The sequence below is a fragment of the Salmo trutta genome, unplaced genomic scaffold (assembly GCF_901001165.1).
Source record: "Salmo trutta unplaced genomic scaffold, fSalTru1.1, whole genome shotgun sequence".
Lineage (NCBI taxonomy): Eukaryota > Metazoa > Chordata > Actinopteri > Salmoniformes > Salmonidae > Salmo > Salmo trutta.
This window is the reverse complement of record NW_021823456.1, coordinates 354,519-369,705: the sequence shown is the minus strand read 5'-3', so window position 1 is coordinate 369,705 and position 15,187 is coordinate 354,519. Positions and strand designations below refer to the sequence as shown.

The window sequence follows — 15,187 nt, the reverse complement described above, 5'->3', positions numbered from 1 at the left end:
TTCCATGTATTTGATGCCATTGCGTCCGCTCCGTTCCAGCCATTATTATGAGTCGTCCTCCCCTCACCAGCCTCCTGTGGTAGGGTTAGATTGTGGTGCAATTTAAAAAAAAAAAAAAAACCCATTCCCCTTTTCCCTTTTTTGTGAAGTGGATACTTCTGCACTGCTGGAGCTAGGAACACAAGCATTTCGCTACACATGCAATAACATCTGCTAAATATGTTTATGTGACCAATACAATTTGATTTGATTTGAACAAAATGTGCAATTCACACTCCGACCTGTGAATGGCAGTAATACGCAACAAAGCCTCTAGTCTGTCAGACCACACGAAGAAGAAGAGAAGGTACCGCTTTCATTACACAGAGGCTGAAAAGAAAAAGCAAGGCGTTTTCTCAAGAAATACAACTAGAATTGAATTTAAACTCTGACTGAAATAAAGTTGCCAGCTCAGAAATATAATCAATCCCTACCCCAGTTTGGTCTGGATATCCCCTGGAGAGAAATCCCAGCAAAAATAGACAGGGTGAGTAACTCAAACTCTCGCCTGAAACTAGCGCCAGATAGCTTGCAATGATTACAAAAGTAAATGGGGATGGAGTACAAACCCATCATTCACAAATATCCTACCCCTGTCTTCGAAGTTCATGTTATAAGAGCAGTGGAAAAGTCAAAAGGTTCGCCCAAAAATGCTTGCAGGTCTTGGAGGTAATCTGAGTAGGAGAGTCGCAGGCTTTGCCGGGAAGGGATAGGCCGCACTGTCAGTGTTGAACGGTTTTCCTTTTCTGCTAATGCTAAACCAAGTTAGCTAACAGATAGCAAACCTGACACTTCTTTCTCGTTTGAAACGTGTTTTATACGTCTGAAAGTAGTGTAGTGTTCTTGTTTAAAATATGACAATATATATATATATTTTTAGAATGTCATAAGTATTCAGTTTTGTTTGTTATTCTTGGGTTGTCTGGCTAGCTAGCTAGCCTACCGAGAGTTGCTAGCTTCATCCGCTAGCGCTAGCTAGCTAGCTACATTCGCGTCACTTGACCGGCTTTTTTTTAAAAGTGTAAAGCATCTGTCAAATACAGTGCCTTTAAACTTTTCACACCACTTTAGTTTTATCACATTTTGTTGTTACAGCCTGAATTTAAAATAGATAACATTTAGATGAGTTTGTCACTGGCCTACACACAATACCCCGTATAGTAATGTTAAAGTGGAAATATGTTTTTTGAAGTCTTTCCAAATGTATTACAATGGTATTGAGTAAAAGTTGCATGAACTCACTGTGTGCAATAGTGTTTAACATGATTTTTGAACGACTACATCATCTCTGTACCCCATACATACAATTATCTTTAAGGTTCCGCAGTCTAGCAGTGAATTTCAAACACAGATTCAACCAAAAAGACCAGCAAGCTTGGTAGAAGGTTAAACAAATACATTGAATATCCCTTTGAGCATGGTGAAGTTATTAATTACAATTTGGAGGGTGTATCAATACACCCAGTCACTACAAAGATACAGACATCCTTACTAACTAAGTTGCCGGAGAGGAAGGAAACTGCTCAGGGATTTACCATGAGGCCGATGGTGACTTTAAAACAGTTACAGATATTTTTGGGTGTTGTTACCCTTTAACGTGCTCCTATCGAGGCTGTTGTTTAGCAGTGTTTTTGTAGCGCACATGATGGTAGAGTTTGTAAATAATAAAGATAATCATTCTGTCAGGTAAGCATAGGCTACTTTGTAGTTAACATTTAATTGAGAATGTTTTTGGGAAAGCCTTTCCACCTACCAGGAGACAGTTTTTATTAGCATTTTTGCTAACGTCTACACAAAGTGGTAGACGGGCACGTACACACAAGGGAGATCTCGTTGCCTGTTTAGAAAGTTGCAGGAAATACAAATCACTGAAGCATTCTGTTCATGTCTTATGATAAACCTTACTGAATATTGTTCAATTCCGTTTTAATGTTTGGATTTTGTCCACGTTCTCTGCATGGCGGTATTTTACAAGGCCCTAATCCTCCATGGTTTGGAAAATTGCAGTTGGCTCAGAACAGGGCAGCACGGCTGGCACTCGGATGTAGACAGAGAGCAAACATTAATAATATGCTTGTCAATCTCTCCAGGCTTAAAGTAGAGGAGAGATTGACTTCATCACTACTTGTATTTGTGAGAGTTATTGACATGTTGAAAGCACAGAGCTGTCTGTTTTTAAATGACTAGCACACAGCTCGGACATTCATACCCCCACAATCGCCCATAAATTTGAAAAAAGCAAGATATGATTTTTTGGTCTATATTGCCCAGCCCTAGTTGGGAGGCCTCAAGAGACCAGGGGTGGCAGGACCGAGTGCTCGGGTTGGGGTGTAGGGTTTGAGCATAGCCCGACGGTAGGGAGGGGCAGTTCCCCTTGCTCCTCCGTAGGCGAGCACCATGGTCTTGAAGATGATGCGAATTTCGACTGGAAGCCAGTGGAGTGTGCTGAGGAGCAAGGTGACATGGGAGAATTTAGGAATGTTGAACGACCAGGCGAGCTGTGTCATTCGTTGTGGGGTGGCAGGTAGCCTAGTGGTTAGAGCGTTGTGCCAGTAACCTGAAAGGTTGCTAGATCAAATCCCCTGAGCTGACAAGGTATTAATCTGTCGTTCTGCCCCTGGACTAAGGCAGTTAACCCACTGTTCCTACTCCGTCATTGAAAATAAGAATTTGTTCTTAACTGACTTGCCGAGTTAAATAAAGGTTAAATAAAGGTTAAATAAAGGTTAAATAAAGGTAAAATAAAAATTCTGGATAAGTTGCAGGGGTTTGATGGCTCATCGGGGAGCCCAGACAACAGAGTTACAGCAGTCTAGACTGGAGATGACAAGTGCCTGGGTTGGGACCTGCGCCACTTCCTGTGTGAGGAAAAGTCTGATGTTATAGATCAGTGCTATGTCACTCTACTGATGTTATAGAGCAGTGCTATGTCACTCTACTGATGTTATAGAGCAGTGGTATGTCACTCTACTGATGTTATAGAGCAGTGCTATGTCACTCTACTGATTGTTATAGAGCAGTGCTATGTCACTCTACTGATGGTATAGAGCAGCGGTATGTCACTCTACTGATTGTTATAGAGCAGTGGTATGTCACTCTACTGATGTTATAGAGCAGTGGTATGTCACTCTGATGATGTTATACAGCAGCGGTATGTCACTCTGCTGATGTTATAGAGCAGCGGTATGTCACTCTGCTGATGTTATAGAGCAGTGGTATGTCACACTCTGCTGATGTTATAGAGCAGTGGTATGTCACACTGCTGATGTTATAGAGCAGTGGTATGTCACTCTGCTGATGTTATAGAGCAGTGGTATGTCACTCTGCTGATGTTATAGAGCAGTGGTATGTCACTCTACTGATGTTATAGAGCAGTGGCATGTCACTCTACTGATGTTATAGAGCAGTGGTATGTCACTCTGCTGATGTTATAGAGCAGTGGTATGTCACTCTGCTGATGTTATAGAGCAGTGGTATGTCACACTCTACTGATGTTATAGAGCAGTGGTATGTCACACTCTACTGATGTTATAGAGCAGTGGTATGTCACACTCTACTGATGTTATAGAGCAGTGGTATGTCACACTCTACTGATGTTATAGAGCAGTGGTATGTCACACTCTGCTGATGTTATAGAGCAGTGGTATGTCACTCTGCTGATGTTATAGAGCAGTGGTATGTCACTCTGCTGATGTTATAGAGCAGTGGTATGTCACACTCTACTGATGTTATAGAGCAGTGGTATGTCACACTCTACTGATGTTATAGAGCAGTGGTATGTCACACTCTACTGATGTTATAGAGCAGTGGTATGTCACACTCTGCTGATGTTATAGAGCAGTGGTATGTCACTCTGCTGATGTTATAGAGCAGTGGTATGTCACTCTGCTGATGTTATAGAGCAGTGGTATGTCACTCTGCTGATGTTATAGAGCAGTGGAATGTCACTCTACTGATGTTATAGAGCAGTGGTATGTCACACTCTACTGATGTTATAGAGCAGTGGTATGTCACTCTGCTGATGTTATAGAGCAGTGGTATTCAAAGGTGGGGTGGCGACCCCTACTTTTGTCACAGGGAAACTACAATGGGGTCCCTAAAATATTTTTCTCTTTTTTTTGGCACAAAAGTAAAGAGTACAGATTATTGTATGGGACAATATACAAAAGTTTTTGAGAGAAATAATTATAAAAATGTAAAAGTTGATTTAAATATAGAAGATTAGTGAAGTGTCAACACAGCAATGATCGGAGAGACCATGTGAGGAGCAGAGTGACTTGGTCTGTAGAGAGGAGAGGGCCTAGAACGAAGCCCTGGGGGACACCAGTAGTGAGAGTATATGGTGCAGACACAGCTCCTCTCTACGCCGCCTGCTAGGAACGACCACAGTGGCGGTTCCCTCTGTAGCCAGACAGACAGATCCTACCATGACTGCATCCTGGGAAACCTCAGCCCGAGTCTCAACACTGGACAGTAACTTAACTGGGAGGCTAAAATACGTCCGTGGCTGTTTCTAATTTCATACTAGACACATGCAGGAGGTTGAGTCAGACGAGCTCCACTCTGCAGGCCTATCACCCATCCAATCAGGGTAGGGCCCACTCGGATACCCCACCTCTGGCCTGTGTCCAGTGGGGCTGTCCCCTAAATGGCACCCTATTCCCTATATAGTACACTACTTTACACCAGAGCCCTATTCCCTATATAGTGCACTACTTTAGACCAGAGCCCTATTCCCTATATAGTACACTACTATAGACCAGAGCCCTATTCCCTATATAGTGCACTACTATAGACCAGAGCCCTATTCCCTATATAGTGCACTACTATAGACCAGAGACCTATTCCCTATATAGTACACTACTTTAGACCAGAGCCCTATTCCCTATATAGTGCACTACTATAGACCAGAGCCCTATTCCCTATATAGTACACTACTATAGACCAGAGCCCTATTCCCTATATAGTGCACTACTTTAGACCAGAGCCCTATTCCCTATATAGTGCACTACTATAGACCAGAGCCCTATTCCCTATATAGTGCACTACTTTAGACCAGAGCCCTATTCCCTATATAGTGCACTACTTTAGACCAGAGCCCTATTCCCTATATAGTGCACTACTATAGACCAGAGCCCTATTCCCTATATAGTGCACTACTTTAGACCAGAGCCCTATTCCCTATATAGTGCACTACTATAGACCAGAGCCCTATTCCCTATATAGTGCACTACTTTAGACCAGAGCCCTATTCCCTATATAGTACACTACTATAGACCAGAGCCCTATTCCCTATATAGTGCACTACTATAGACCAGAGCCCTATTCCCTATATAGTGCACTACTATAGACCAGAGACCTATTCCCTATATAGTACACTACTTTAGACCAGAGCCCTATTCCCTATATAGTGCACTACTATAGACCAGAGCCCTATTCCCTATATAGTACACTACTTTAGACCAGAGCCCTATTCCCTATATAGTGCACTACTATAGACCAGAGCCCTATTCCCTATATAGTGCACTACTATAGACCAGAGCCCTATTCCCTATATAGTGCACTACTTTAGACCAGAGCCCTATTCCCTATATAGTGCACTACTATAGACCAGAGCCCTATTCCCTATATAGTGCACTACTTTAGACCAGAGCCCTATTCCCTATATAGTGCACTACTTTAGACCAGAGCCCTATTCCCTATATAGTGCACTACTATAGACCAGAGCCCTATTCCCTATATAGTGCACTACTTTAGACCAGAGCCCTATTCCCTATATAGTGCACTACTATAGACCAGAGCCCTATTCCCTATATAGTACACTACTTTAGACCAGAGCCCTATTCCCTATATAGTGCACTACTATAGACCAGAGCCCTGTGGACCCTGGTGAAATGTAGTGCACTATAAAGGGAATAGGGCTCCATTTGGGCCGTAACACGGGGCCGGCCCCAGGAAGGGCTGATGGCCTTACATGTAGAGCAGGCAGGAGAAGAAGGGGAGTGGCTGGAGAGGGGTCGAAGAGCACCATGCTTCCCTTTAAAGAGAGGACCAGGGAGCTGGCTCCTCCTCTCTCCATGCTAGGGATGGGACAGGGTATTTTTAGACTCCCTTCCTCTACTGTGTGTGTGTGTGTGTGTGTGTGTGTGTGTGTGTGTGTGTGTGTGTGTGTGTGTGTGTGTGTGTGTGTGTGTGTGTGTGTGTGTGTGTGTGTGTGTCGCTCTCTCTCTGGCCTCTCCCCTGCCCCTAGTGAGACAGAACTACAGCCACCTACACTGGCTGAACCCCCTGGGTCACATTCATTAGTGCACACCGTAGCAAAACGTTTTGCAACAGAAAAAAGGAAAACAAGCATTTCTTATAAGTTTCAGGTAGTCCCTCCCGGGTCCGTTTTCTTTAGTTTGGTGCCTAATGAACACGACCCCGGCCTACCTCCTATAGACAAGGAACAGAAATACATGAAGCCAACCAGGCTATTCTATAGACAGTATATAGTGAAGGAACAACAGACATGAAGCCAACCAGGCTATTCTATAGACAGTATATAGTGAAGGAACAACAGACATGAAGCCAACCAGGCTATTCTATAGACAGTATATAGTGAAGGAACAACAGACATGAAGCCAACCAGGCTATTCTATAGACAGTATATAGTGAAGGAACAACAGACATGAAGCCAACCAGGCTATTCTATAGACAGTATATAGTGAAGGAACAACAGAAAGACATGAAGCCAACCAGGCTATGTGAGATACAGTAGGAATACTATGCCATTGTTTCACATACTAGCAGTCCTTGGCTGCCAACCCCAGGACTGTGGGCCCTAGCCCAGGACTGTGGGCCCTAGCCCAGGACTGTGGGCCCTAGCCCAGGTCTGTGGGTCCTAGCCCAGGTCTGTGGGCCCTAGCCCAGGACTGTGGGCCCTAGCCCAGGACTGTGGGCCCTAGCCCAGGACTGTGGGCCCTAGCCCAGGACTGTGGGCCCTAGCCCAGGTCTGTGGGCCCTAGCCCAGGTCTGTGGGTCCTAGCCCAGGTCTGTGGGTCCTAGCCCAGGACTGTGGGCCCTAGCCCAGGACTGTGGGCCCTAGCCCAGGTCTGTGGGCCCTAGCCCGGGTCTGTGGGCCCTAGCCCAGGACTGTGGGCCCTAGCCCAGGTCTGTGGGCCCTAGCCCAGGACTGTGGGCCCTAGCCCAGGTCTGTGGGCCCTAGCCCAGGTCTGTGGGTCCTAGCCCAGGTCTGTGGGTCCTAGCCCAGGTCTGTGGGCCCTAGCCCAGGTCTGTGGGCCCTAGCCCAGGTATTTTTGTCTGCTTTCCCTCTCCTCGCCGCCTCTCCTTGATTATTTTCTACCTTTGTCTAAAGGAAGCGAGGACTGAGAAGAGGATGCAGCAGTTGAGCTAACCCAATTGAGAAAAGGCATATGTATGTAATGTCTACAAGGATGTGTTTTAGCAGACCAGTCTCTCTCTGTGAGAGCCATAACAGAATGTAGCCTGAGGAGACATTCTCTCTCTGTGAGAACCAGGACAGAATGCAGCCTGAAGAGACATTCTCTCTCTGTGAGAACCAGAACAGAATGCAGCCTGAAGAGACATTCTCTCTCTGTGAGAACCAGGACAGAATGCAGCCTGAGGAGACATTCTCTCTCTGTGAGAACCAGGACAGAATGCAGCCTGAAGAGACATTCTCTCTCTGTGAGAACCAGAACAGAATGCAGCCTGAAGAGACATTCTCTCTCTGTGAGAACCAAGACAGAATGTAGCCTGAGGAGACATTCTCTCTCTGTGAGAACCAGGACAGAATGTAGCCTGAGGAGATATTCTCTCTCTGTGAGAACCAGGACAGAATGTAGCCTGAGGAGACATTCTCTCTCTGTGAGAACCAGAACAGAATGTAGCCTGAGGAGACATTCTCTCTCTGTGAGAACCAGGACAGAATGTAGCCTGAGGAGACATTCTCTCTCTGTGAGAACCAGAACAGAATGCAGCCAGAAGAGACATTCTCTCTCTGTGAGAACCAGAATAAGATGGAGCCTGAGGAGACATTCTCTCTCTGTGAGAACCAGGACAAGATGGAGCCTGAAGAGACATTCTTCTCTGTGAGAACCAGAACAAGATGGAGCCTGAGGAGAACCTTGGTCAGTGTCACCAGGTCTTTGCACCAGGACACTTGTTGATAGTCATGCAGGCCCAGGTGTCAGCCTAAAGCATCATCAGGAGACCATTGTTTTGTAAAAAGGTATTTTAAAGTTTGAGGAGAAAACAGCGAAGGCTTTGCTAACCAGTATGTTGCCCTGGAAATACAAAATAAAATGCATCTGTTAGCATGAAACATTGAGTGAAATTGGTTATTTTCCTAGACCTTTAGGCCTACAATTTACATAGAAAAGTATGTGGACACCCCTTCAAATGAGTGGATTCAGCTAATTTCTTCAGCCATTGCTAACAGGTGTATAAAATCAAGCACATCGTTCTCTGGAGTGATGAATCCTGCTTCACCGTCTGACGGACTAATCTGGGTTTGACGGATGCCAGGAGAATGCTACCTGCCCGAATGCATAGTGCCAACTGTAAAGTTTGGTGGAGGAGGAATAATGGTCTGGGGCTGTTTTTCGTGGTTCGGACCCCTTAGTTCCAGTGAAGGGAAATCTTAACGCTACAGCAGACAATGACATTCTAATCTAGACGATTCTGTGCTTCCAACTTGACTGGCCTGCACAGAGCCCTGACCTCAACCCCATCGAACACCTTTGGGATGAATTGGAACGCCGACTGCGAGCCAACCCTAATCGTCCAACATCAGTGCCCGACCTCACTAATGCTCATGTGGCTGAATGGAAGTAAGTCCCCTGCAGCAATGTACCAACATCTAGTGGAAAGGCTTCCCAGAAGAGTGGAGGCTGTTATAGCAGCAATGTTCCAACATCTAGTGGAAAGCCTTCCCAGAAGAGTGGAGGCTGTTATAGCAGCAATGTACCAACATCTAGTGGAAAGGCTTCCCAGAAGAGTGGAGGCTGTTATAGCAGCAATGTTCCAACATCTAGTGGAAAGCCTTCCCAGAAGAGTGGAGGCTGTTATAGCAGCAATGTTCCAACATCTAGTGGAAAGCCTTCCCAGAAGAGTGGAGGCTGTTATAGCAGCAATGTTCCAACATCTAGTGGAAAGCCTTCCCAGAAGAGTGGAGGCTGTTATAGCAGCAATGTTCCAACATCTAGTGGAAAGCCTTCCCAGAAGAGTGGAGGCTGTTATAGCAGCAATGTTCCAACATCTAGTGGAAAGCCTTCCCAGAAGAGTGGAGGCTGTTATAGCAGCATAGACATGTGCGGCTTATTTATGTTCAAAATAATAATTTTTTTTAAATTCAGTGGGTGCGGATTTTATTCAGGTGCGCTTAATAGTCCGGAAATTACGGTAGGTGATCCTTTCCCAATTAAAAAGACAGATATCTGGGGGATGGATTTTAAAGGCCCTTGTTATTGTCCAGCACATCCATTCAGAGCTTTTTACAGACAGGCATGCTGTGTCTCTCTCTCTGAGACATCCCGATGAGTGCTTGATGAGTGTTGTTTACCCATGATCCTCTCTGGGGGAGTCTTCCAGTGTGCCTCTGACTCAGCCGGTCTCATTATATCCTTCCTGGAGTGTGTGTGTGTGTGTGTGTGTGTGTGTGTGTGTGTGTGTGTGTGTGTGTGTGTGTGTGTGTGTGTGTGTGTGTGTGTGTGTGTGTGAGAGAGAGAGATAATTTCTTCCTCTTCTTTTGTGTGTGTGTGTCAGTGTCCCTGTGTATTCACACCCCTTGACTTTTTCCACATTTTGTTACATTAGTCTTTTTCTAAAATGGATTAATGTGTCTTTTCCCCTCATCAATCTACACACACTACCCCATAATGACATCACAATACCCCATAATGACATCACAATACCCCATAATGACATCACAATACCCCATAATGGGGTATTGTTGCATCATTATGAGGTATTGTGATGTCATTATGGGGTACTGTGATGTCATTATGGGGTACTGTGATGTCATTATGGGGTATTGTGATGTCATTATGGGGTATTGTGATGTCATTAAGGGGTATTGTGTGTAGATTGAGGGACACATGATTTAATCCATTTTAGAATAAGGCGGTAACGTAAGAAGGTGGAAACAGGGAAGGGGTCTGAATACTTTCCCAAGGCACCGTACCTGTAGTCTGAATGCTCATAGTTGTTATGAGTCACACCTTCCCTGACATACAACACTCCTCATGTCACACCAGATCTCTGCTCTGTCAGTTTATAATGAACTATTCAGACGTCAGTCATCACATAAAGAGGATGTCATCTGTTGGCTTAGCAGAGAATATTGATGAGTACGGGTGTAGAGTATTGGGCATGTTGTTGATGGCAGTTTTAATTAGGCTGCTGTTTACTACCCTCACAAGACTCTGGTTAGTTATGTCTTCCTGTACGCTTCCCATCTGAAACAGTTCACAGCCATTCCTTCATATATTAGGACATTTTATTGTGTTTTTGGGCTTTGGCAAGGGTTCTTTCGGCTGTTTGTGCACAGTACATTTTGTTTCTCTCTCTGCAAGTCTAAGTCGGTAGCCAAAGTGAAGTTTGTTTCAACGAGGAATAGCCGTCTTGCAACTTTACTTGAGAAAAAATACACATCTTAGAGTTTGATGTGAAATTGGGGCGACTAAGATCTCCACGTCAAAATTATTGACCGATTTTCTTGAGTTAGATTCTTTAGTTTTAATTCTGACTATTTTGAGGAATAGTCAGAATATACTGGCTACGGCGTCTCAAGATGGACAAACAGTACTATCGCCGGGTTTTTTCTCCCTCTCATTTTTCAAGTGAAGGTCTTTTTAAGGGAGTATGGAGCTCGTTCGGTTGGCGTAGATGAGGTCCTCGGCGCCAACCTAACCAAAGCATGCCGGAAGGCTTTAACCGGTTAAAACCGGAAACAGCAACTCATTATGTGTAGTGTCCACTTAAGACTTAAATCATAGTGCTGTGTTTCAACCTCTCCTCCAATGGCTCTTCTCATCTCTCTCTGGGTAGAAGAACATGAGACTTCTAATGAGGTCTAGACCACTAAATCAATTTCATTCCTCCAATGGCTGAGCGGGAAACAGGCCACACGGCTGAACATAGAAAGCCTTCCTTTCTCTCAGTGGTTGGTTAAGACTCACTCAGACACATGTTCAACCCAGAGACCTTTTAAGCCAATCATTGTTTCTCTGTACGGTACTGTGGAGTCAGTGTGGTTTTGTTGGTCATTGGTTCTCTGTACAGCTACTGTTAACACTCACACCAGGGGTACTCAACCAGATACTGTTAACACTCACACCAGGGGTCCTCAACCAGCTCCTGTTAACACTCACACCAGGGGTATTCAACCAGCTACTGTTAACACTCACACCAGGGGTCCTCAACCAGATACTGTTAACACTCACACCAGAGGTACTCAAACAGCTCCTGTTAAGACTCACACCAGGGGTACTCAACCAGATACTGTTAACACTCACACCAGGGGTATTCAACCAGCTCCTGTTAACACTCACACCCCTCTTGTTTGGCGGAAAGAAAATGTGACACTTTCAAAGCTAATTTCCTGTAATTCTACACGCTTTGTCCACTGGTGAGACTTTCTGTTCGGTGTTGTAATCTCTTTCTCCCCCCACCGTCTCTTTCCAGCCTGCACTGCCCCCTGCCACGTCTCTCTGCTCCTCGTCTTGGATATCCTGCAGTCCAGAGGTGAAGGATATGGATCCTATGGAGTGTCCGCTGTGTTTGGAGTCGCTGGAGATAGACGATGCCAACTTCTTCCCCTGCACCTGCGGCTACCAGATCTGCCGCTTCTGTTGGCACCGCATCCGCACAGACGAGAACGGCCTCTGCCCTGCCTGCAGAAAGGTACGCTACCCTAGTCTAACCACTACCCCTTATCCTACCCTAAACCCTGGCCTAGTCTAACCCCGACCCCCATATCCTACCCTACCCTGAACCCTGCCCTAGTCTAAGCCAGACCCCACATCCTACCCTAAACCCTGGCCTAGTCTAACCCCATATATCCTACCCTAAACCCTGCCCAAGTCTAACCCCGACCCCATATCCTACCCTAAACCCTGGCCTAGTCTAACCCTTACCCCATATCCTACCCTAGTCTAACCCCGATCCATATCCCATCCTAACCTAAACCTTACCCCAGTCTAACCCCTATCCCATACCCTGCCCCAGTCTCACCCCTACCCCATATCCTACCCTAGTCTAACCCCGAACCTTATCCTACCCTAAACCCTATTCTCTACCCTACCCCATATCCTACCCTAAACCCTATTCTCTACCCCATATCCTACCCTAAACCCTATTCTCTACCCCATATCCTACCCTAAACCCTATTCTCTACCCTACCCCATATCCTACCCTATCCATATCCCATCCTACCCTAATCCTTACCCTAGTCTAATCCCTACCCCATATCCAATCCTAAACCCTGGCCTAGTCTAACCTCTACCCCATATCCTATCCTACCCTAAACCTTACCCTAGTCTAAGCCCTACCCTAAACCTTACCCTAGTCTAACCCCTACCCTAAACCTTACCCTAGTCTAATCCATACTCCATATCCTATCCTACCCTAAACCTTACCCTAGTCTAAACCCGACCCCATATCCTATCCTACCCTAAACCTTACCCTAGTCTAACCCCTACCCCATATCCTACCCTAAACCCTGGCCTAGTCTAACCCCGACCCCATATCCTACCCTAAACCTTACCCTAGTCTAACCCCGAACCCGTATCATATCCTACCCTAAACCCTAGTCTAACCCCTACCCCATATCCTATCCTACCCTAAACCTTACCCCAGTCTATTCCCTACCCTAGGGTTCCCCAACTGGCAGCCTGCGGGGCCAAATCTGACCTGCAGGCAATATTATTTGGCCCCCCAAAGCCCCCAAATGATTTAATATTTGTTTCATAAAAATAAAAAAAAAAGAATTTAAAATAATCTAACGAAATCTCAGACCCGAGATTCAAAAAGTGCCAAATGTAATTTTCTAAGAAGGAAGTTAACCTGCCTAAAATAAAGCAAAAGTAAAATTTTAACTTCCTTCATGAGGAGAGAGAGAATACAGAAGACGGTCAGCTAATAAAGCAGGCCAGCGGACCATTTAGTGGTGCTGAAACGTAAAGCTCCAACCGCAGCACAATCAATAGGTGGACAGCGCCTGGTGCTGAAAATATAGCAGCACAATCAATAGGTGGACAGCGCCTGGTGCTGAAAATATAGCAGCACAATCAATGAGACTTCACAGCATCTTTCACAATAAAAAGATTTTGCCAAATAGAAGTGGGATTTAAAAATAAATAAATGAAGCCTACTTACAATTGCAACTGGCCAAAAATGTAGCATCCTACATAAATCAATCATTTAAAGAAAACAAGGCGATGTCGGGGTATGGCCTGCTCTGGTAACAACAGGAAACCGGGGAATTTTGGGACAGTTCGGGGGCGGTGTTTACGTGCTGCCTCTCTGCCTACAGCTTTACACAGAGGTGTACAACCCCTCTGTCCTTTAATCTAACACACCCCTCTCTCTCCTGTCTCTGTAACAGCCTTACCCAGAGGTCCCAGCGGTGTACAACCCCTCTGTCCTTTAATCTAACATACCCCTCTCTCTCCTGTCTCTGTAACAGCCTTACCCAGAGGTCCCAGCGGTGTACAACCCCTCTGTCCTTTAATCTAACACACCCCTCTCTCTCCTGTCTCTGTAACAGCCTTACCCAGAGGTCCCAGCGGTGTACAAACCTCTGTCCTTTAATCTAACACACCCCTCTCTCTCCTGTCTCTGTAACAGCCTTACCCAGAGGTCCCAGCGGTGTACAACCCTCTGTCCTTTAATCTAACACACCCCTCTCTCTCCTGTCTCTGTAACAGCCTTACCCAGAGTTCCCAGCGGTGTACAACCCCTCTGTCCTTTAATCTAACACACCCCTCTCTCTCCTGTCTCTGTAACAGCCTTACCCAGAGGACCCAGCGGTGTACAACCCTCTGTCCTTTAATCTAACACACCCCTCTCTCTCCTGTCTCTGTAACAGCCTTACCCAGAGGTCCCAGCGGTGTACAACCCCCTGTCCTTTAATCTAACACACCCCTCTCTCTCCTGTCTCTGTAACAGCCTTACCCAGAGGTCCCAGCGGTGTACAACCCTCTGTCCTTTAATCTAACACACCCCTCTCTCTCCTGTCTCTGTAACAGCCTTACCCAGAGGACCCAGCGGTGTACAACCCCTCTGTCCTTTAATCTAACACACCCCTCTCTCTCCTGTCTCTGTAACAGCCTTACCCAGAGGACCCAGCGGTGTACAACCCTCTGTCCTTTAATCTAACACACCCCTCTCTCTCCTGTCTCTGTAACAGCCTTACCCAGAGGACCCAGCGGTGTACAACCCCTCTGTCCTTTAATCTAACACACCCCTCTCTCTCCTGTCTCTGTAACAGCCTTACCCAGAGGACCCAGCGGTGTACAACCCTCTGTCCTTTAATCTAACACACCCCTCTCTCTCCTGTCTCTGTAACAGCCTTACCCAGAGGACCCAGCGGTGTACAACCCTCTGTCCTTTAATCTAACACACCCCTCTCTCTCCTGTCTCTGTAACAGCCTTACCCAGAGTTCCCAGCGGTGTACAACCCTCTGTCGGCGGAGGAGCTGCAGAGGATAAAGAATGAGAAGAAGTCCAAACAGGTGGAGAAGAAACAGAAGACGACAGAAAACAGGAAGCACCTGGCCAGCGTCAGGGTGGTGCAGAGAAACCTGGTGTTTCTAGTGGGCCTGTCACAGAGACTGGCCGACCCTGAGGTAGGAACACAGACACCCAGAGATCTGAGAATAACACTCCTAAACGAATCAGAGGGAATATTTGTTCATTATCGTCGTCATCAATGACTGGTCTGAGATTATCCTTCCTTTCATTCCCTGCTTCCTAGAAATTCACTTAGAGAGGGAGGGAGAGGGAGGGAGGGAGAGAGGGAGAGAGAGAGAGGGAGGGAGAGGGAGGGAGAGAGGGAGGGAGGGAGGGAGAGGGAGGGGGAAGGAGGGAGAAGGGAGGGGGAGAGAGGGAGGGAGGGAGGGAGGGAGAGGGAGGGAGAGGGAGG

The 15,187-nt window shown here is 46.1% G+C and overlaps 1 protein-coding gene across 1 annotated transcript in view; it reads left to right on the top strand.

Moving 5' to 3' along the window:
* Positions 1-327: 327 nt before the first annotated feature.
* The window catches only part of LOC115191044 (CCR4-NOT transcription complex subunit 4), a gene marked incomplete in the record, with an annotated part of 42,085 nt that continues 27,225 nt past the window's right edge, over positions 328-15,187 (top strand). The window contains 3 exon segments of the mRNA XM_029749048.1: positions 328-526; positions 11,728-11,946; positions 14,694-14,891. Coding sequence (XP_029604908.1) covers positions 11,797-11,946; positions 14,694-14,891 — 348 coding nt within the window.